The sequence below is a fragment of the Lissotriton vulgaris genome, chromosome 3_1, assembly GCF_964263255.1.
Source record: "Lissotriton vulgaris chromosome 3_1, aLisVul1.2, whole genome shotgun sequence".
Taxonomy (NCBI): Eukaryota; Metazoa; Chordata; class Amphibia; order Caudata; family Salamandridae; genus Lissotriton; species Lissotriton vulgaris.
Window position 1 is genome coordinate 550,217,695 of NC_141689.1, and position 22,924 is coordinate 550,240,618.

General features: G+C 48.4%; 1 protein-coding gene across 1 annotated transcript in view; it reads right to left on the minus strand.

Moving 5' to 3' along the window:
- OCLN (occludin) overlaps positions 1-22,924 on the minus strand; it is a 183,502-nt gene that overhangs the window by 61,496 nt on the left and 99,082 nt on the right. The window contains exons 5-6 of the mRNA XM_086960820.1: positions 19,100-19,233; positions 1,112-1,315 (exon numbers count right to left, since the gene is read on the minus strand). Coding sequence (XP_086816946.1) covers positions 1,112-1,315; positions 19,100-19,233 — 338 coding nt within the window. The remainder of the gene's footprint in view (positions 1-1,111; positions 1,316-19,099; positions 19,234-22,924) is intronic.

Consider the following 22,924-nt stretch of genomic DNA (forward strand, 5'->3'; position numbering starts at 1 on the left):
TATAGGCTCAAGTCAAACACCCAATCTTGGCATCTTTTGAAGCAGCATGCACAGCTAAACACTGGGGTGTGATTCTCAAAGAAGCTGCTCGCTACTTATATCCAAGTTCAATACTTCTAAAAAGCACCCATTTATCATCACCTGATAACCACAAATGCCAAAGAATCCCTTCTACCTACACTCCTTGGCATAAAAAAGGGCATGCGTCTTTTATGTATCCTGATCACAAAACCCATTGGCCATATAACAAAAATGAAACCACTTACATAGTCCCCAAATGAACACACACACACATCTCTTTGGCACGTGTGTCTACTACACAGGTGGATGGTCTAAAAACAGGTGTTTGTGGGATAAAGCATCAGATGAAATAATTATGTGTCTACACCAAAGAGAAAAGGAGAAAGACTATGTTACGTTATATCCAGAATGATCAGAACATGTCATTTCTCCATTTCCTCCTCTCGTGTCAAAATGATTTATTGGCAGAGGGAACTCGTCCAGTCCCAAGCTGAGTATATGAGCCCATTTAGTCATTCAGAGGTTGATTATGGGCCATCATATTTACGTCAAATTCCAGACCACATCCTAAAAGATCTTAAAACGTACCTGTATGCAATTAACCAAGGCATAACAGATGACGCAGCACAGCCAGCATTTTGATGTACACTGTAATTACTGGAGGCAAACCGAGCAACTCAACTGCAATAGGTGTATCATTACTTGCGTGCATCAAAATTGGACCATCTAATATGGATTACACACTGTAAAAAGGCACTCTAATTTCAGTCAAGTACTTGAAGAAAAACTAACCCGCCTAGCTCTTCACATGCTATGTATTAGCTTATTCAAATATTTACATAATAAAGTCAGGGTTTTACAAATGTAAAGCCTTGACTTTACTACTATTCCGTAGTTCATTTACAGTCCTAAGGGAAACTTACTGTACATGTACACAATGGAAGAGACAAAATCCACATTCAGGTCATGAAAGTAATTGCTGCTGTTTTCAACAGGGGACCAAAGAATAAGTATAACTAAGTTGTGTTGATACCATTGCATAAAAAATGACCAACATGAATAGACAAAATGGACCTTTTTAAAGCAATACCTGTCCCAGTCGTCATCAAGCTCATCACAGGACTCTCCTCCTGTATTGTAATCTGGTTCATAAGAGTTTCTGTCATTTTGTCTGGGTCTTCCTGGTCTCTGCTTTTGCTCAGACTTCTTCGTAGTACTATCAGATCCACTACTGTTATGTTGACGTGTGGGCGTCTGGCCAACACTTTGTACTGGGTACATTACTTCCGATGTCCTAAGCAGTAGGGGGAAAAAAACAAGCTGGTGCTCACGTACATTAGCGTAAAAAAACTTCAGATACTGTTTTATGTTTAATACTGGTGCTCACTTACATTAGCGTAAAAAAACTACAGATACTGTTTTATGTTTAATACTTATCTAAAGCCGCCATTGATGTATTTTATAAAAACCTGACCCATGCAGGGATCTAATATTAGAAATAAGTATTTACAATGCAATTGTTTCAGCTTTTGTTTATTGGAAAGGTCTTTTTCCAAGCTTCAACAACACAGGTACAGCATGGGCAAGAACTACAAGTTCACTATCTTAAAGAACAGGTACAGGACAGTTGACTGCAACAGACGCTCCATGCGAACCCCACAATGAGCAAGTGCAGCACAGACTGGGGCATTTCATGGTTCCTCATACAGGTTGTTCAGTCGCAGGGAAAGCTTTCGTCACACACCCCTTTCAGTAATCTCTCGGGCAGATGGAGCAGTCCACTGCTTCATCATATATGCATATATTGCCAATCAGTTTTTACAAGGTGGGTCCTTCTTTCAATATGGACAAATTAAGCTCATACCATCCGTGTTGGTCTCGGACGCCAATCCAGCCTTCTTTTAGTCCAAGGTTCAAGTATTGCGAAGGGGAGGGAAGAGATCCTTTTCCAAACTAGCTTTAAACATGTAGAATGATCTTACCATCAGTAGAAGATCCCTGTCCAACCATCAATTATGTATAAACACCACCAAGACCATTCTTTTAGTTTGCTTTACGGTGACAGCTAGAGCATTTTATACTTCTATGGTTCGCACCCTAGCTCACGAAACCTGTGGTAGGAAATGTGCTCAAACACAAACACTGTGAACTGAGACAACAGCCAAAGAGGTGGCAGCACGATAGCAACAGTAATGCAAAATGTGGAATGACATCTAAAACTGAGAGGCAAAGTTGATCATAACCTCATGCGCGCTAGCGGAATTCCGCTCGCACGCTGAGATTTTTCAAAACGCATGTTACGTGACGAGCTGGGCTCGTCATCAGCGTGCGAGGAGGCTGCGCCATGACGAGCCCGGCTCGTCATCAGCGTGGAAAGGGTTAAGAAAATGTCCACAGTAAAATAGACATCACAAAGAAGTTAAAGAAAAAAAAGATCATGAGAAAATACATTGACAAAGTTATTTTCTTTAACCCCTTCCACACTCATGACGAGCTGGGCTCGTCATGGTGTAGCCTCCTCGTACACTCATGACGAGCCCAGCTCGTCATGAAACAATGTAAAACAACAATTTGCAGCACAGATGGGGAAAACGCATAGCAGCCATGGAGTTAACTGTTTGGAACCCTCAAAACTATCCAGTGCACCTCCAGAGATTTCACATGCAGGTGTCGGATTAACTTGAGGGACATTCTTTGACACCTTTAATTAAACTACAACACCCAAGGAATAATACAACAAGCCAGATGATAGACTCCAAAGGGGCTGGATGAAAATCATTGTAAAATAAAATGGATGTAAAATAGGAAACATTTTATGCAAACTAGTATCGAGAAAATATGAAATAGGAGCAATTCAAGACAGCCTAACAAGAAAACAAGCACAAGTCAGACTGATTCAAATGATCTGCAGACCGTTGACAGAGTACAGAAGTTAGCAAAATGAAGAGAACCCTTCTACTGACCATTCAGATTTCTTGCAGAAACCAGTATGTGAATACCTTAGTGTAGGAAAGAAGGGTAGACATTCTACAGGAGTAAAATAGTGCCTTCACCAAGGGTCCAAAGACAATCAATATATAATCAATGTATACAATAGAGGAATCCAGTTCCAAGCAAAGGTGGACAAGTTACGAATAAATACTATTTAACTATACAAAAAAATGGCAAGCCAACCCAACCCAACCCAACACTCACATTACAGCCCCATCCACATAAAGAAATCTGCTAGACCAGCACAGTGTAAATGTCCTTTCATATGAATATAGTCTCCCAGTTGACACTACGCAAGCACACAAACTAAACCACTAAGAATGAAAAACCACCACTAGCACGGTCCGGCACTGGGGAAAAAGCAAACCTCATATTTGTATACATTTTACAATCCACCTGGCAATGCCTGCTTTAGAGATAGGATTGCCTTAATGTGTAGGAGAAAACGCTACAAATAGTTGTTTTGTCTTTCTGAAAGTTTGTGTTCTTTCTATGTAGTACAATATCGCCCTTCTGACATCTAATGTATGTAGGGCCCTTTCTGCTACCGTCTGTGGTTTTGGAAAGAAGACTGGTAGTTCCACTGGCTGATTGATGTGGAATGCTGAAATTACTTTAGGCAAGAATTTTGGGTTTGTTCTAAGAACCACTTTATTTTGGTGTAACTGCAGAAATGGTTCTTGTATTGTAAATGCTTGCAATTCACTTACTGTTAGACGGACCGGGAGGGTCGGCCGAGACTACGGGGAGAGGTCTCCGGGGAGAGCCGTCTCCAACGACTGTACAGACAAGTAACTTCCCCCCCACAGACGGACACCACACAAGATTGAAGGTTAACGAGACTTTATAGGCAATTCTTAGGTTACGATGATATGATACAAGGAGGTCCGGACTCAGGGGTCCCCTCGGTTCTAGTCTCTGGCTTAGGAAAGGGGTAGCGGGACAGTCTTTGTTACCAATGAGTGAAAAATAGCTCTCAATCCTCGAGCTCGGCGTTCTAGATGATCGGGCCGCGGCGGAGCCAGGCAGGTCCCGAGATGGACGAAGGAAGAAGACGGTCCGCGGCGGAGCCTGCAGGTCCCGGTGAAGATGACAGTTACAACGGTCCGCGGCCACGCCAGCAGGTCCCGACGACGATGAAGGATAAGAAGGTTGCGAAGGCTGTGGCAGCGCCAACAGGCAGGACGATGGTGCACAAGACAGAGCTACGGCAGCGCCAGTAGTCCGTCAAGGATGAGTTCCTCTTTGCGTCTCTCGACTCCAAGATACAACTGCCTTCCTGCTCTGGAGCTGCCCCAGTTATAGGGCTGGCGGGCTTTGATGTCCGGACCTTCGCACTTGGAGGTCGGGAGGTCCGGGATGAGGGAGTCCAGACACCCAGCAGGGGGGTGGAGCCAGCGCCCGGGGAGGCGATGGGCGAGCGGCACTTGGCGGGGGAGAGCCATCGGCACCTCTTTCTCCCATTGACTTGTCAAGTAGCCCGCTCACCTCCTGGGTGGAGGGTGGTGCCGGAATGTCTGAGGCCGGCCAGGCCCAGGGTTGAGGTCGATCGGGGGCCAGGCGGCCTCGTGGTGGAGTGTCCAAGATGGCGCCCCAGGCTGGGCGCGTGGGCCGGCAGTGGATCGGACCCACGAGGTCAATATGCTCGAGGGCAGGGGTCCCTGAGGGGACGGAGGACGTGCAATGGTGGTGTGTGGTACTTGCGTGACTGGACTCAGGCCTGGTTGGGCCGGGGGAGAGCGGCCCTTCATGTGGCCTGTCCAACATGCGTCCCCCCCAGCTGAAGGCGGGGAGAGTTACCCATCCTCTTGGGGACTCTCCTCGTCGAGGCGGAAAAACCGGGACAGGCCATCCGCGTTGGCGTGATCTGGCCCAGGCCGGTGTTTGACTGTGAAGTCCATACCTTGCAAGGAGATGGACCAGCGTAGCAACTTTGGGTTTTCCCCCCGCATATGCATCAGCCACTGCAGGGGTCGGTGGTCGGTCTGCACCCGAAAGTGGGTGCCAAAAAGGTAGGGCCGGAGCTTCTTGAGGGCCCATACCACAGCGAAGGCTTCCCTCTCTATGGTGCTCCAGCGTTGCTCCCGTGGCAGGAGTCTCCGGCTGATGAAGGCCACCGGTTGATCAAGGCCTTCGGTGTTCACTTGAGACAGGACTGCCCCAATGCCCTGGTCGGAGGCGTCTGTCTGGACGACGAACTCCCGGCTGTAGTCTGGGGCCTGGAGCACAGGGGCGGAACACATGGCGGCCTTCAATTGTTCAAATGCAGTTTGACACTCTGGGGTCCAGTTGACTTTCTTGGGCTGATTCTTTGACGTGAGTTCTGTGAGGGGCCCCACTATGGTACCATAGTCTTTCACGAACCTTCGGTAATAGCCCGTGAGGCCCAGGAAGGCTCGTACCTCGGTTTGGGTGATGGGGGGCTGCCAGGCCTGGATGGCGGCAATTTTCAGCTGCAGAGGGGCCACTAGGCCGCTTCCCACCTGGTGTCCGAGGTAGGTTACAGACCCTTGCCCAATTTGGCACTTGCTGGCCTTGATCGTGAGGCCAGCTCGCTGAAGGGCTTGCAGCACTGCTCGGAGGTGGTGGAGGTGCTCGGTCCAATGGTGGCTGTATACAGCGATGTCGTCTAGGTAGGCGGCGCTGAATCCTTCGAGCCCCGCCAGGACCTGATTGACGAGTCGTTGGAATGTTGCTGGGGCATTCTTCATGCCGAAGGGCATGACCGTGAAATGGTAATGGCCATCGGGGGTGGAGAAGGCAGAACGTTCTTGCGCTCGGGGTGTGAGGCCGATCTGCCAATAGCCTGCTGTCAGGTCGAAGATGCTGAGGTAGCGGGCAGCTCCCATTCGGTCGACTAGTTCATCTGCCCGGGGGATGGGATGTGCGTCTGTTCTGGTGACCGCATTCAAGCCCCGGTAGTCGACGCAGAACCGGAGTTCTGGTGTGGTGCCGGGGGCAGCTGCTTTGGGGACCAGTACGACAGGGCTGGCCCAGGGACTGTCTGAGGGCTCGATGACCCCGAGCGTGAGCATCTTGGCTACTTCCTCCTGGATGCAGGCCCGTACCCGATCTGGCACGCGGTAGGCCCGGTGGCGGATAGGGGGGCTGTCCCCGGTGTCCACATCGTGCACACACCAGGAAGTGACCCCTGGGGTGAGGGAGAACAGGCTGGCGAACTGTGACAGGAGGGCTTGACACTCTTGGCGTTGTTCTCTGGTGAGGGCCTCCGAGAGCCGGACCCCATCCACGGAGCCGTCTTGCTCCTGAGTCCGTAGGAGGTCAGGGAGAGGCTCGGAGTCTTCTTCAACCCCATTGTCTGTGGCCATCAGGAGGCTAAGCTCCGTTCGCACAAAGTGGGGCTTTAGTCTGTTAGCGTGGAGGACCCGGAGAGGGCTCCGGGAGGATTCCATGTCGATGAGATAGGTGGCAGGACCCTTGCGCTCGATTACTTTGAAGGGCCCCGTCCATTTGTCTTGTAGGGCGCATGGCTCAGTGGGGGACATCACCCATACCTGTTGGCCAGGTTCGAATTCAATGGATGAGGCATTCTGGTCATACCATTTTTTCATGTCCTCTTGACTGGCCTCTAGGTTGGCTTTCGCTAGTTCTCTGAACCGCCGGGTCTGGTTGCGGAGGGTGAGGAGGTACCGGAAGACATCTGGAGGGTTCTTTAACGGAGGCATCTCCCAGCCCTCTTTGACTAGGCTGAGCGGCCCCCGCACTGGGTGTCCATATAGCAGTTCAAATGGGCTGAAGCCTAGGGATTTCTGAGGGACCTCTCGGTAGGCGAAGAGGAGGCACGGCAGCAGCACATCCCACTGGCGACGGAGGGGCTCTTCCAACCCCCCGATCATCCCCTTTAGCGTGCGGTTGAACCGCTCAACAAGTCCGTTCCCTTGGGGGTGATAGGGGGTCGTGAATCGGTAGGTGACCCCGCACTGTTGCCAGAGGGATTTCATGTATTTAGAGATAAAGTTCGTGCCTCTGTCGCTGACGACTTCTCGGGGGAAGCCCACACGGGAGAAGATCCCCATCAGAGCCCGGCCGACTACCGGGGCTGTCACAGTTCGTAGAGGAACAGCCTCAGGGTAGCGGGTGGCGTGGTCCACTAGCACCAAGATGAATCGATGGCCTTGTTTTGTGCGCGGGTCCAGGGGCCCCACAATGTCTATTCCGACCCTCTCAAATGGGGTAGTGACCACAGGGAAAGGTTGCAGGGGGGCCTTTAGTTTGCGGCCGCTCTTTCCACTGGCTTGGCACGTGGGGCAAGATCGGCAATGCTGGTGCACATCGTTCCTCATTTTGGGCCAGAAGAAGTGGGTCACTAGGCGACTGTAGGTTTTATCCTGTCCCAGGTGCCCTGCCAGGGGGACATCGTGGGCCAGGTTTAGCAGAAAGTCTCTAAAACGGAGGGGCACCACTAATACTCTGTTGGCCCCCAGCTCGGCGATTCTTTGCTCGCTGTACAGCAGATCATTGTCCCAGTAGACCCAATGAGTTCCGGGGGTATCCCCTGCGCTTTGGGCGAGCGCTTGCTGGCGGAGTCCCTCGAGGGAGGGACAGGTCTTCTGTTCTTGGCGAAATTGTTCTTGCGTGGGCCCTTCTTCTTGAGGCCACTGTTCGAGGTTAGCGAGGTCGGAGGGTTGAGCTGGTTCGAGGGGGATGTCATGGTCGGTGGTTTCGGCTGGGGCGACCGGAGGCGGTGGCGCCGGCCATTCGGGTTCTTCTGGGCGGTGGTTGGCACGGGCGGCCATGGACCGGGTGGTGACGCACGCCCAGTCTGGGACGCCTAACATCCCCAGGTGTTCTCTTCGCTCCACGGCTGCCCACGGAGAGCTTTCAAGGTCATTTCCAAGGAGGCAGTCTACGGGGGCGTCGTCTCGGACTGTTACTTTCAACATGCCGGAGACCCCTCCCCATTCGAAAGGGACGCAGGCCATCCGACACAAACTTTCCGAGTTATCGGCTGATCGTACAGGGCAGAGAATGTTCGGTAGATACTGTTCTGGGGTCACCAGGTGACAGCGGACGGCTGTTACACTGGCCCCGGTGTCACAAAGGGCTTCGGCCCGGCGTCCATTGATGCTCACCCATTGGCTGTACTTCTGGGTGTTAGCGGGTAGGGGGACCCGCGGGACCATGTCTTTTCCCCCTAAGCATGCTAGAGCCATGGCGGCTGGCTCCCACTCCTGATGCTCTTGTTCGTATTCTTCCTGCTCCTCGGAGATCTGTTCTTCCCCTAGGGCCGCGGCGGCCACTTGGCGGGGTCTTGGGCTCTGGTACTGCGGGCAGTTTGGGTCGTTTGCGTAGTGGCCGACTCGTTGGCATCGGTGACACGTGACATTGGCTCTGTACCCTGGTCGCGCCGGGGTGCTGCCCCGGTTGGCCGGGGGGGTGGTGCTGCTTGCGGGGGCGGTCGGAGCGTTGTCTTTTCCTCGCCCTTGGCCCCCTCCTCCTCCTCTGGGTCGGTGCTGACCATTGTTGTTCCGGTTCTGTTCGTAGAACCCATTCCGGCCTATTCTGGTGATCTCCCACCGGTCAGCTTCTGCTGCGAGCTGCCGGGGATCTGTTAACTTGCTGTCGAGGAGGTGCTGGCGGAGTTCAATGAAGCAATTGTTCGACAGATGCTCCCACACCATCAGATTGAACAGTTGTTCGTAGGTCGTGACGTTGCTTCCTCTGATCCAGCCCTCGAAGGCTCGGCTGAAGTATGTTACATAGTCCACCCAAGTTGTACCCGGGATGCGGGTGCAGTCTCGGAACCTCTGACGGTACATCTCGGGTGTGAGGCCATAGCGGGTGAGGAGTGCCGCTTTCATATGGTCATAGGAGGTCATCTGGTGGTCCGGGAGCTGTAGCAGGGTATCGCGGCCCTCATTGAGGAATCTCCCCCATAGACCGGCTCCCCAATCGCTTCTATCGATCCGGTGTGCAGTCATCGCGATTTCATAGGCCTTAAACCATTGCTGGATGTCGTCCTCTCGGAAATATTCTCGGACAACATCCTTGGGGATGTGTACCTTTTTCTCCGTGGCCCCTGAGGTGTGGGGTCGCTCGGGCACCCCTGCTTCTTTATTCTGCTTGCGCAGGTTGATCTCGGCTAGGTTCCGTTCGTGTTCGTACGCCAGTTTCTTTTCCTCGAGCTCCCTTTGTCTCTGTTTCTCCTCTCTTTCTTCTCGGAGACGCAGGTGCTCTAAGTTGATTTTTTGTTCGGCCAGCTTGAGTTCAATGTCCATCTTGAGTCGGGCCATTTCCAGCTCGTGTAGTCGGGTTCTTTCTCTTTCCTGGATCTCGTCTTGCGAGAGACCCGTTCTTTGCCCTTCAGGGGCCGTGGTGGTTTTTTCTGCGGTGCTTTGACCGGGGGTTCCGGCAGCCCCGGTCTCTGCCCAAGATTCTAGGGCATGCTTGAAATCGTCTTTGGTGCTTAGTCCGGTGGTAGCGATACCCAGTTCGATGCAGAATTGTTTTAGTTCACGATGGCTGTACTCTTCCAGTTTCTCCATTTGGAATTTCTCGGTTGATCCGCTTTCTTTAGTTGTCATTGTGATTTCGTCGTGGGGTGAGCTACTCTCTGTACGTTATGCGGTGATTCGAATCGCGCCGCTGGCCACCAATGTTAGACGGACCGGGAGGGTCGGCCGAGACTACGGGGAGAGGTCTCCGGGGAGAGCCGTCTCCAACGACTGTACAGACAAGTAACTTCCCCCCCACAGACGGACACCACACAAGATTGAAGGTTAACGAGACTTTATAGGCAATTCTTAGGTTACGATGATATGATACAAGGAGGTCCGGACTCAGGGGTCCCCTCGGTTCTAGTCTCTGGCTTAGGAAAGGGGTAGCGGGACAGTCTTTGTTACCAATGAGTGAAAAATAGCTCTCAATCCTCGAGCTCGGCGTTCTAGATGATCGGGCCGCGGCGGAGCCAGGCAGGTCCCGAGATGGACGAAGGAAGACGACGGTCCGCGGCGGAGCCTGCAGGTCCCGGTGAAGATGACAGTTACAACGGTCCGCGGCCACGCCAGCAGGTCCCGACGACGATGAAGGATAAGAAGGTTGCGAAGGCTGTGGCAGCGCCAACAGGCAGGACGATGGTGCACAAGACAGAGCTACGGCAGCGCCAGTAGTCCGTCAAGGATGAGTTCCTCTTTGCGTCTCTCGACTCCAAGATACAACTGCCTTCCTGCTCTGGAGCTGCCCCAGTTATAGGGCTGGCGGGCTTTGATGTCCGGACCTTCGCACTTGGAGGTCGGGAGGTCCGGGATGAGGGAGTCCAGACACCCAGCAGGGGGGTGGAGCCAGCGCCCGGGGAGGCGATGGGCGAGCGGCACTTGGCGGGGGAGAGCCATCGGCACCTCTTTCTCCCATTGACTTGTCAAGTAGCCCGCTCACCTCCTGGGTGGAGGGTGGTGCCGGAATGTCTGAGGCCGGCCAGGCCCAGGGTTGAGGTCGATCGGGGGCCAGGCGGCCTCGTGGTGGAGTGTCCAAGATGGCGCCCCAGGCTGGGCGCGTGGGCCGGCAGTGGATCGGACCCACGAGGTCAATATGCTCGAGGGCAGGGGTCCCTGAGGGGACGGAGGACGTGCAATGGTGGTGTGTGGTACTTGTGTGACTGGACTCAGGCCTGGTTGGGCCGGGGGAGAGCGGCCCTTCATGTGGCCTGTCCAACACTTACTCTTCTGAGTGAAGTAATAGCTATAAGAAAGGCCACCTTCCATGTGAGGAATTGTATTTCACACCTATGCATAGGTTCGAAAAGTGGTCCCATTAGTCTGGTAAGTACTATGCTGAGATTCCAGACTGGGGAAGGCGGTAGTCTTGGTGGAATGACTCTTTTGAGGCCTTCCATGAAAGCTTTTATTGCTGGTACTTTAAACAGGGAAAGATGTTGTCTGTTTTGTAGGTACGCCGCTATAGCTGCAAGATGTACTCTAATTGAGGTGTAAGCAAGGTTGCATTGCTGCAAGTGTAGTAAATAGCAAATAATCTGTTTAGTGGATGTGTCCAGAGGGTTGATGTTGTTTCTGTTACAGTATACAGCAAACCTTTTCCACTTTGCTGCATAGCATGCTCTGGTGGTAGGACGTCTTGCTTGCTTAATGATTTCCATACAGTTTGGAGGTAAATCTAAGTATCCAAATTCTATGACCTCAGGAGCCAGATCGCTAGGTTCAATTGTTTGGGATCTGGGTGCATTATTTCTCCATGGTTCTGTGTAAGGTGCATGGGTAATAATATTAACTTTTGATGTGGCACCTGTGAGAGTTGCAGGAGCGTGGTGAACCACGGCTGTCTTGCCCACGTGGGTGCTACTAGTATCATTGTCATTGAATGTTGTTGCAGTTTCCGAACCACTAATGGAATTAGTGGGAGAGGGGGAAAGCATAAGCAAATTTTTGGGACCAATTTATCCATAGCGCATTGCCCTGGGACAGGTGGTGTGTGTACCTGAATGCGAAGTTTTGGCATTTTGCGTTCTGATGAGTGGCAAAGATCTATCTCTGGTTGTCCCCATCTTTGGAAGAATGGCTGTAGTATTTGGTTGTGCAGTTCCCATTCGTGTATTTGTTCTGACTCTCTGCTTAGGATGTCTGCTATCTGATTTTGAACTCCTGGTAGGTGTTCGGCTAACAGATAGATCTTTTGAGGAATGGCCCATCATCAGATGTCCTGCGCTAGTCTGGATAGTTGGAGAGTGTGTCCCCCCCTGTTTTTCAATATAATACATTGCAGTCATGTTGTCTGTTCTGATCAGGACTGCTTTGTTGAGTATTTGCATTTGAAAAGCTATTAATGCTAGAAACACTGCTAGTAGTTCCAGATAATTGATGTACAGTCTTTTTTGCTGTACACTCCATTTTCCCTGCACTGTATATTTCTCCATATGCGCTCCCCATCCGGTGAGCGATGCATCCGCTGTTAGTATCACTTGTGGAATCGGTTCTAGGAACGACCGCCCCTTGGAAATGTTTGTTGTGTTCAACCACTTCAGAGAGCGATGTGTGCAGTCATCTACCAACACCAGATCTGTAATCTGACCTTGAGCCTGATTCCACTGTGTCGCTAGACACTCTTGCAGTGAACGCATTTGTAGTCTGGCATATGGTATTAGCAGTAGGCAGGAGGACATCATCCCTAACAGCTGCATGAATACTCGAGCTGTTAGTGAATGTTGTGGTTGAAATTTTTGTATCAGCGTGATCATTGTTTGGATCCTGATTGGATTGGGGTATACTTTGGCTTTTTCTGTGTCTATAGTAGCCCCTAGATATTGTTGAACCTTTTTTGGTTGTAGGTGGGATTTTGTGTAGTTCACCATAAACCCTAGCTGGTGCAGCAATTGAATGGTCTTCTGTGTGTTCTGAAGACATTCTTCCTGTGACTTGGCTTTTATTAGCCAATCGTCCAAGTAAGGGAAGACATGTATTTGTTGTCTTCTTAGGTGTGCTGCAACTACTGCTAGGCATTTTGTGAACACCCTTGGTGCTATTTTCTGTGGGCTTTGTGAATTGGGATGTGAAAGTAAGCGTCTTTTAGATCCAGTGTAGAAAGAAAGTACCCTTTCTTCAGTAAAGGAAGTACTTGTTGGAGCGTGACCATGTGGAAATGTTCCGAGTTTATGTATGCATTGAGAGGTCTGAGGTCTAAAATTGGTCTTAGAGGCCCGTCTTTTTTGGGAATTAGGAAGTGTAGAGAGTATACTCCTGTCCCTTGCTGATGTTTTGGAACCTTCTCTATAGCATGCTTTTGTAGCAGTGATAGTACTTCCTGTTTTAACAATGTCAGATGATCTTGACTCATTGGACGCTGTCTGGGGGGGATGTTTGGTGGGGTAGCTGTGAGTTCTAGGCAATAACCATGTTGGATAATTTGTCTCACCCACCTGTCTGACAATATGTTTTCCCAGACAGGTAGGAACTGTGATAAACGTCCCCCGACCGGTGTTATATGGTCTGGGGGGAGATATATTAAGTCACTGTTTTGGGGTTGGGGAGCTGCGGTTGTTATTTCCGCAACCTCTACCCTTGTTGTTGTTACCTCTGTAACTGCCTCTTGAATTACCTCTGGGTGATGTTGGTGTAAAAGAGGTAGATTGCTGGCTTGTGCCTGTATTCTTTGACCCCCCTCTATAGGTAGACCTACGAAAGGAATCCCTTTGAGTTGGCTGTTGTGATGCTCCCATTGATTTAGCCGTTTGTGTGTTTTTTCATCTTTTTTAAGGTCTCATCTGTACCTGAGCCGAAAAGTGTTTTTTGATCAAAAGGTTGGTTCAATAAAGATGTTTGTACTTTTTGTTTGAACCCCGAGACCCTAAGCCATGCATGTCTTCTTAACATGATACTGGTGTTGATGGATCTTGCTGCAGTGTCTGGCGCGTCGAAGGCGCACTTAATGGAAGTGTTAGTTATTATCTTCCCTTCCTGTATAAGCTGGTCTGCCCTTTTTTGATGTTCCTTAGGGAGATGTGTGATGAGTTTATCTAACTCGTCATAATGCGCTCTATCATAGTGTGCAAGTAACGCTTGTGTATTAGCTATGCGCCAGCTGTTTGCGGCTTGGGATGCTACTCTTTTGCCTGATGCATCTATTAGCTTGGACTCCTTATCAGGAGGAGGAGCTTCTCCTGTAGATAATGAGTTTGCTCTTTTACGAGCGTTTGTGACTACAAGCGAGTCCAGAGGTACCTGTCCCTTGATAAATATTGGGTCCTTTGGGGCTGCCTTATATTTTTTCTCAATTCTTGGGTTTAATACCCTAGCCCTCACAGGGTATTTGAATAGGTCTGCTGTGTGATTGAGAATATCCTTTAGCATAGGTAGTGTTCCTGATGTTCTTTGTGCAGCAGGTAGCGTTTCTAAAAGGAAATCCTCTATTTGAGGTTCTGTATGCAAATCTACCTTATGGTATTTTGCTGCCCTATTAATCAGCTGTACAAAACCTGTATTATCATCAGGTGGTGAAGGGTTTGAGGAGTATAATTCTGGGTCGTTATCATCATCTGACCCTGCATCATAATTCTCCCATGGGTCTTCTTCATCTGGGATAGTGTCATCATCCCCATGAGGTTCTCCCTCCCCTGTATCAAAGTCTACATCTGTTTGAGGTGTAGATGGTCTTGGTGTAGAAGGTGGAGGAATAGCTGGCATAGTGTGAGGAATAGGAGAAGAGGGTGTGTCTCTGGGTCGAGGAGAAAGGGGAGGAGTTGTATTTGTCCCCATTGTTCTCTTTTTAGGAGGAAGAGCTTTGTCATCTAGCTGTTCACTCTTCCTCTTTTTCGGTGATTTTGTCACCACTTTGCCAGTTTGCGGATCGATAAACAAAGTCTTTTGTTTTGGATCTGTCTGCTGCTCCTGTGCCGGTACCGAAGTTCTTGGTTCCGAAAGGTGCCTTTGCTTATGACGGTCAATGTTCTGTGTTTTCGGCACCGAGAATTTGCTCGATTCCGATTTTTTCGGTGTCGAGTAAGTCTTCGACGTCGAAGCATGTTTCGGTTTCGACATGGAATGTTTCGATGCTGAGCTTTCCTTTGTATGGAGCTTCGGTGTCGATGTCGACCGTTTCTCGGATCCGACATGGTGGGAGGCCGAGAGTTTCGGTTTTGGTTTCATTGCCGGGCCCGAAGGCGGGGCGTCGGAAACTTTCTTCGGTAGTCTGACCGGGCTCGAAGGCGGGGTCGGTACCACACGGGTCGGTTTTTTGGTAAGGGGACGTCGTCACTCACGGTTTGTTGAGCGTCGATTTCTTCGACATCAGACTCGTCCACTTCCGACCCAGACTCGTCTTCATGTTCCTCTTCTTCTTCGAGGTGCTGGGCCTCGAACAGCTCCGGGATTGCCTCCGACTGCATTCTCGAAACCTCGTGTCTTCGGCTCGACTGTTTCTTATAGTCGACTTGGAGGAGAATGCTGCGCAGGCTTCGCAGTCCCTGGATTCGTGTTCAGGCGATAGGCAGAGGTTGCACACCTTGTGTAGGTCCTTGTATGGGAACTTAGCACCACACGTTGGACATCTCTTAAATGGAGTCCTTTCCATGGACTCCGGGCTGAACTACGTCGAGAAAGGCCTCCCGGTCTCGTCGACGTATAAGAAAATGTTTATTGTTGGAGTCGAAATGCGTCGGAATGGAAATGAAATCGCGTTCGATAACAATACCGTCGAATTGGAAAGGGAATACGCGCCGAAATATCACTTTTTCTCGAAGTCAATCCGGAGCGCTTCGATCCTCATCCGAACCCGATGGCGGAAAAAAACAATCTAAGGATGGAGCCGATGCCCATGCGCACTAGCACCCAAAGGAGGAGTCGCCAGTCTTGTGACGACAAAAGACTTCTCCAAGAGAAAAACAAGTACAATCATCCGAGCCCAACACCAGATGGCGATCTATTCATAAATGTACCATCTGCAGCCCATATGCCTCGAACATAAACATCCAAAGAGGCCATTACAATAAATCCTCCAGGGTTGGCAAAGGACATGCCGGTAGGACGGTCACTGCCCCACTCTGGTAAATAATAAAAGAGGCTGGGAATAAGTGGTCAAAGAGATGGTGCTGGTGAGCTGATCATGCAACGGTGAAAAGCTGCATAAGAGCAACATGAATTCCAATCCAAAAGACAGGGGCTCATCTAAGCAATTTATAAAATTCAAAGAGCAGACCCCAAACCATAATCAACATACATATTCTCAGCAGACCTACTCATTTCAACATGTGAAAATAGATATTAAGAAACCAAGAGGCGAGTTGGTCAGATTACTTCCCTACAACCAAAGGATTTAAAATAAGAAAGAATGTAAAAGACTAAAAAGTGACCTCAGCAGCACAGGTTAACTGCAATAAAAACGAAAAACATAAGCAATTCTTGAACTTTTGGCAACCAAAATCCACTCTGGTAAGAATCGATAAACTGATCAGCATTAGTAGGATCACATGATCTTTTTCGACCAGATTTACAGACTTATTCCAGAGACATCCTTATGAGTCTGGATCCGGAGGGTGGGAAGGCGTGCTGCCCCAGGTTCATGCCGGAAGACCTGGCTGCCTCCTGCACAAAATGTCATCGGCCCCTCGCCGCACATTATGGCCCTTCCTAGTAACTACTCTTTTAATCAGTCAGGTGGTACAAACAAGCAGAGCCAGGTCTCTGGTTAAACACAGCACGGAATGCTTCCTTTGTTATTGAGGAACACAATGTTAAGAGGGCATTTTTAACAGACTCATGGACGGATCACGCCTCAGGACCGGACATTGTCAAAGCCTCTCCCCCTAACTTTCTCTGCCACACGTTGGATAGACCTTTAAGAGCCCACATTCTCTACAGCCTCAAACCCAGCTAGTGAAGCCCAGTCATTAAGTGTGCGATTCTCCCCACAGGACACATTCAAAGCTTATCTACCGCCCCTGGGCCCGAGAGGTGCTTTTCTTGATTCTATTAGTACTCTTTTGGAGGAGAGGTTGTGCGCTAACTCCTTCACAATTTTGGGGGACTTCAACTTTTATCTGGAGAACCCCTCAGACCTGGATAACCTGAGACTGAAGCAAATTATGAATGGAGGAGATCTCGAGCAGCGGGTAGAAGGCTCCACACATGTTGCCCCCCCCCCCCCATCACCCACTGTGAAAGCCAAAAACCTGGGAGTGATTATGGACAATAAACTTGCCTTTAGCGATCAGGTCAGCGGCGTTGTCTCGACGAGCAAAACATTTTCCTACCAGAGGATAGCTTTCGGACAGCAGTCTCAGCCCTCATTTTGTCACAGCTGAATTATTGCAAGTCTGTACCTGAACATTCAAAAAACATCTGTACAGACTCCAGCTAGTGCAAAATGTGGCAGCCAGGCTGCTAATGGGCACACTAAGATTCGACTCAGTCAGACATCGACTTCCACAACTGCACTGGCTCCCAGTTAAAAAACATGCACAATTCAAAGCGCTGTGCACGATTTTGAAGTCTTTGATGGGCAGTGGTCCTGAATATCTGAGCAGACGTCTCCAATGGTTATGTTCCCAGAAGAGTGTTGCGCCTCTCTGAAGTAAAACAAGTGATCGTTCCCCAAGTGAATAAAGCTAACTGGGGTAAGAGCAGTTTCATCTTTTGTGCCGCAAAAGCCTGGAAGAACCTGCCAGTGGATCTCAGGAATTCTACTGAGCTTCTTTCCTTTAGGAAGGTGCTGAAGACATGGCTGTTCTCTAAATAGGACGCCGCACCCATGGAAACCAGTTAGACAGTGCTCAGCGCCAGGATAGCTTTGGGTAAAAATGTGCTTTAAAAGCTCTAACAACATAATCAAAACAACCCAAGAACTGTCAAAACGGCCAACAACAAAAAAATCATCATAGAGGGGCCTAAATGAACATTACTCAAAATATATGAAACTAAAAAGGTCTCTGGGAACACCTGGGCTTAAAGTTAGATTGTAGATTGTACAGTACGACCACTTGGAAGATATTAAGGAATGACCACTTTATCCAAGGCTCATTTGTACGTGCTGCCCTGGGGTTACACCAATTCTGTTCTGAGGGACTTGGTCGTCGGAAGACGAGACTAGAAGACTTTGATAGCCCAGTAGCAGTAAGTCCACTCAATATGCAGGCAGTGAATATATTCCGCTCAGAACTTTGTTACTTTTTGAGCTCCGTTACAGGGACTGGGGCAAAGTTAAATTGTTTAAAGTCATAAGTGACATCCCAACTTGAGAGGTATAGCTACAATTAATTCAGCAGGTGCATTGGTACCAGGGATTAGGGTTTTGTGGACCACCCTGCTAACCATTTAGTACTCTTACAACTCAAGTGAAAGAAAGAGTTGCCTGTTTGCATTATAGCCAATGGGACTTTGACTCTGGTCACACTCTTCATTGCAAGCACCTGCTTCCACATTCACTTGCAGCACAAACTCTTTAGCATCCCTGATCGTTCCACGTTGAAAAATTTTGCAATACATTTTAAGAACTTTTTTCTCAAACAGTACAAAATCTCACCACATGCGACTTACAGTTCACTAGGAGGCTTCCACTCACCTTAATGTACAACAATTAAGGTGTATTTGGGCACTACAATTCAGGCTTTGTTTTTCATTTTTTTATCGTGATTTTAATTAATAAACCTAATTACCAATCACCATGTTTGGTCCTGATGTGATCTTGATGAATTGCAATTGACCACACTGATGCCTGTTTCACCCCCCTTCCTACCTTTGGCTGAGTTAAGCCTCCAAGTTTGGCCTATGTTACAACTGGCGAGTCAAAGTGCATTTCGAGAAAGCGGAAAGCGTGCGAGAGAGAGTCAGAGAGAGAGCGCGAGAGAGCCCGCACGAGAAAGGGCGCTCAAAAGGGCTAAGGTGCGCTTAAGTGTGACCGCGCGTCTAAGTGTGTGCGTGTGTGTATGTGCGCATGTGTGTGTACATAGATGAAACCCAAAATCCTATGAGTCTTTAAGTGTGACCACGCTCGTAAGTGTGCAAGTTCATGGATAGAACCCAAAATCCTACTGTGTGTGTGTTTTGAATCTAAATAAGTGAAACTCAAATCCTCCCAAAGTCATCTGTAACAAGATCGACCAGCAAAATTAAGCCGGAGCCGATGATCAAAGAAAACCAAAGATTTGAGAATGACCAATAACAAATGGCAAGAAAAGGATGAACTTTAATACCTTTTAATGTTTGTTTAACCCCTTCGATGCTGATGATGAGCTCAGCTCGTCATCAGCCACGGTGGTCGTGTGCGGATGACGAGCTGAGCTAGTCATGTAACGCGGCTTTCCGAAAAAAGCCGCGTAGCTCAAAAATAACCCCCGCACGCATGTGGTTAAGATACAAAAAATCTTGAAAAGACAGCGCGAATGAGCTGCCTCAGGCGAGCTCTAAACATGAATTATTGATTTTGTTCTTCCATGGATTCAGTTATAAATATTTTATACCTCCATTTAGATTTCAAGTGGAAAGACTAGGATTTGACCAAAAATAATTGCGTTTATAGAATACGTTTACTAAATGCATTCAAAATCGCTTCTCTAGGGACCAATTGCAGACGTGCATGAATTACGTTTGGTTATCGTTCTACTCAAATGGAAAAATTAGTTACTTACGGCTGTGATTTGTAGGGACTGGGATAAGACATAACCCCATCGGTGTTTTTGTAATTCTGAACAGAACCATTGACTGGATAACCATATTCAGAATTCGGGGGTACTGGTTCCGGATCATCTGCTACATTTTTCACCTAATAAATAAATAAACAGTTAAGATATGGTGCGAACACTCCAAAACAAAACATCCTATAGAAAATACACCAGCATGTTTAATAAGTATTTAAAAACGGTACATAATAACGTAAAAGCACATAAAAACTTTCTTCCTTCAGGTAGGATTATTGAAAAAGATTAAAGCTTGAGTGGGGGTGGGTATGGTGGGGGGCAGATTTGAAAATGTTACAAGAGGTAAATGTGTGATAATGAATGGCGCAAGGCCAGAACTGCCATAAGCATACAGAAATCTGGTAGCGTTCCTATGTTAATAGCTGATCTGGATCATGGATTGGTGCCCAACCAGGAACTCAGAAAAGACATCAAAAAGCAAACGCACACAAAGAGCTGCATGCATCCGTAGACAAATTCATAGACGAGACATACAGGCAAAGACTATCTAGGAAAGTCACAAAATAGGCTATTAGAAAAAGGTTCCAGTAAAAAAACGTATCTGCATTTCTGACCACATGGGGAGATTCCATCCCAAACATGTCTCCGACCCTCTATACACATGTCAAAAACAAGTGAGTTTCCCATAGACTTCGACACGCCCGCAACCCAAACCGCTGGATGAAATTGCACCAAATTTGGCACGAAGCTAGCTTATGGTCCACAGAGTGTGCTTTTTTTGTTATTTGGTATGAATCCGTTCAGTAGTTTGTAAGATATTAAAGGAGATCCAAATTTGTATATCTACGACTGTGACTACTTTGAGAATAATAACGAGCTTGTGCAGAGATCTGCAGAGCTCTGACTGGCTGCCAACACTTCAACAAGGAAGTGTTGAGAGTCATCATGGGGGACCCTGCTTCAGTCAAGTCCCAAAACAAAAGTGCCCTAAAAAAGGGGAGGGGGCAGGGTATGAATACCATAACCCCATGCATAGCCGTGGTCTTGCCAGGGCAAATGAGCAATGTTTTTTTTAATTCACTGTAAAATGTTTGTGCTTGTTAAAAATGTAGCTCTCAGGTGGGCCAGGGGCATGCAGCAATAAAAAATAAAGGAGGGGGTGCATGCCACCCCCATGGGCTTATTATTTACCCTGGGATAGCCACCTGCATGGGGTATTGTTCATATTTAGTGGGGCCATGTGGACTCCACCACCCCTAGACACCAGGGAAAACCATCTTCTAGGGTCTATTGCTAAAATATTGTTGGGGGGGCATGTGGAACCTCCCAGAACCCGGGGGCGCCACCACCACCACATCCCCGGGGGGGGGTGATTATTAAAAATGAAATGAAAATAGGAGTGAGCACAGACCAGCCCTCTTCTCGCCCCGCCCTGCTTGTCCCCGGCCCTGGGAACCACCACCTCGCCAAACGTATAAAACAAAGGAGGGGGGGCACGTCGCATTCCTCCTGGGGTCATATATCACCCTTGGACACCCAGGGACATATGGCCGGGCCCTGGGGAGGGGGCCGCAAGGCCCCATTCCAATAAGACCAGACCCCGGGGGTTGGGGCCCCAGGTCCAAATTTGGCCAGGGGAGTGGAGGGCCATGCACATCTCCACATTAAATCTTGACCGGACCCTGGGACCAAAAGCGGCCACTGCATCCCACCCCTCCCCTATTTTAGTTTTGGCAGGGCCGTTTTGGCCCCAATGCGTATTTAACAGAAATTAAACCTCAACTGGAGGCGCCATATATACACAGCAGGTACTCCAGTTGAAGCTCCACTTCTTTAAAGGACAAATGATCCTAACTCCTGGGCTTGGCAAAGGCAAAGCAAGGGTATTTTTCAGCAATTCCGTAATGAAAAAACAAACTGAAATCCTTTGTGTAGGCGACTCCTTAGTTGATCTATTGGAGCGCAATCTGAATGGGACTGTGACAAAGGGGTTCTTTCTTGTCCTCTCTTGTTGAGAGCAGAGTCCATTGTTCTCCCTTGAAATCACTAAGCGCATATAAATGTGCAAATTACTTTGCCTGTATGGCCCCACCCACTTTAGTATTATGCAAAGGTCTTCCTGCCTTTCACCAGGATGAGGGACAATTTAACAGGTGCCCCCCCTCAATGCATTTCCCGACTAATGTGGTGGTGCGTTTTTGACGCTGTGGAACATGAGGGCATCTCCACCAAACAAAGAAGTCCTTACTTCATATAGTTAAGAGGAAAGATCTTTCTTTGGATGAGATTTATCTCTTTTCTTGTCTTGATGTCTTCTCTATAGGTGGATTCATGTAATCACATTTCTAGATAAATACGTATGAAGAACAATCCCATTGCCAAAACGCACACAAGATCGTTGGTGCCATTTCCCAATGTTCCATCATGCAGCTGTAGTGTAGAATGAGTACTCCACATTTACCCAAGGAGGTAGCACTTAGTAATTAACTAGCAGAAAGTACTCCACTTGGGGAGCTATTTTGTGTAAAACTGTGAACTTTTGTTGGATAAAAGGGCAGGTGCAGTTCCTTTGTGGCTGAGTCACTCACTCAGCTACCTACACATCCACACAGACACTTAAGACACCTATTCACACACTCAGGCACTCTCACCCTCACTGACCGACCCATTCAGACACTGAAACACGCAGTTACAGACCCACTCAGACACACTCAACCACTCACTGAGACGCTCATGCACCCACTCACAGATCCATACAGCCACTCACACAACCATTCAGAAACCAAATTCACATTCATCCAGCCACTCAGACGAATGCACCCACTCAGACTGACTCACACTCATGAAGGCACTCGCAAACCCACTGAGACACTCACAACCACCAACAAACCCACTGAGACACTCACTGTGATAGTCATGCACCCACTCACACACCCATTGAGACACTCATGCACTCACTCACTCACATACCCACTGATACTCCTACACTCACTCACAAAAGTTACAGTAAGGAAATAAAATTTAAAAAATCTTAGACATTCACTTAAATCAGCTAAAGATTTCTGGGACATTCAAGTAAGAGCCATTAAAATTATGCAGCAGAGGAGGGCCAAATTATGCGACATGGTTGAGTAAGTTACGTGGAAAGAAAATTCAAATTACGAAGTACATTTTGACTGTATTACTTAATTATTTTGTGATTTTCAAACTTAACATTGTCTGGTCATTGGTCGTACCTCATTAGTACCAGTTTAACATCCAAATATAGCAAAAAGCAACACAACTTTAACTAATCAACCTTTACAAGGGACCTTCCACTGCGCTGCAAAGCATTTTGCTGCACGTGTAGTAACTTTTTAACCATTTGAGATAGAAACAACATTTTTGTGTTAAAATCTGCACGTTATGCGGCAGATGATGCATTGTGGCAAATGCGGAAAATCTTTAAATATGCAAAAATCGCAACAGCCACACAATCAAATAATTCCATGTACCCGATTATACTTAAAAACTAGAATTTTAAAAACCTTAAAAATTCACAGAAAACCCCACAAAAGTTACTAGGGCATTATAGTTTGGCTCAAATTTCATTCATACAAACCACAAAAATTCAGCCGTTATAGTTACCAGAGCTAACTAAGTTAGGCCACCGTAATACACTGCTTATGACCTCACATACTACATCACCTGTGACATCCTCCGTGATATTGCTGATCGCATCATCCACAGACCCACGCACACCCCGGCACACCCACTCACACCCTGACAACCTCTCATACACCCACTGACCTACCCATAAAACCACTCACACACCCA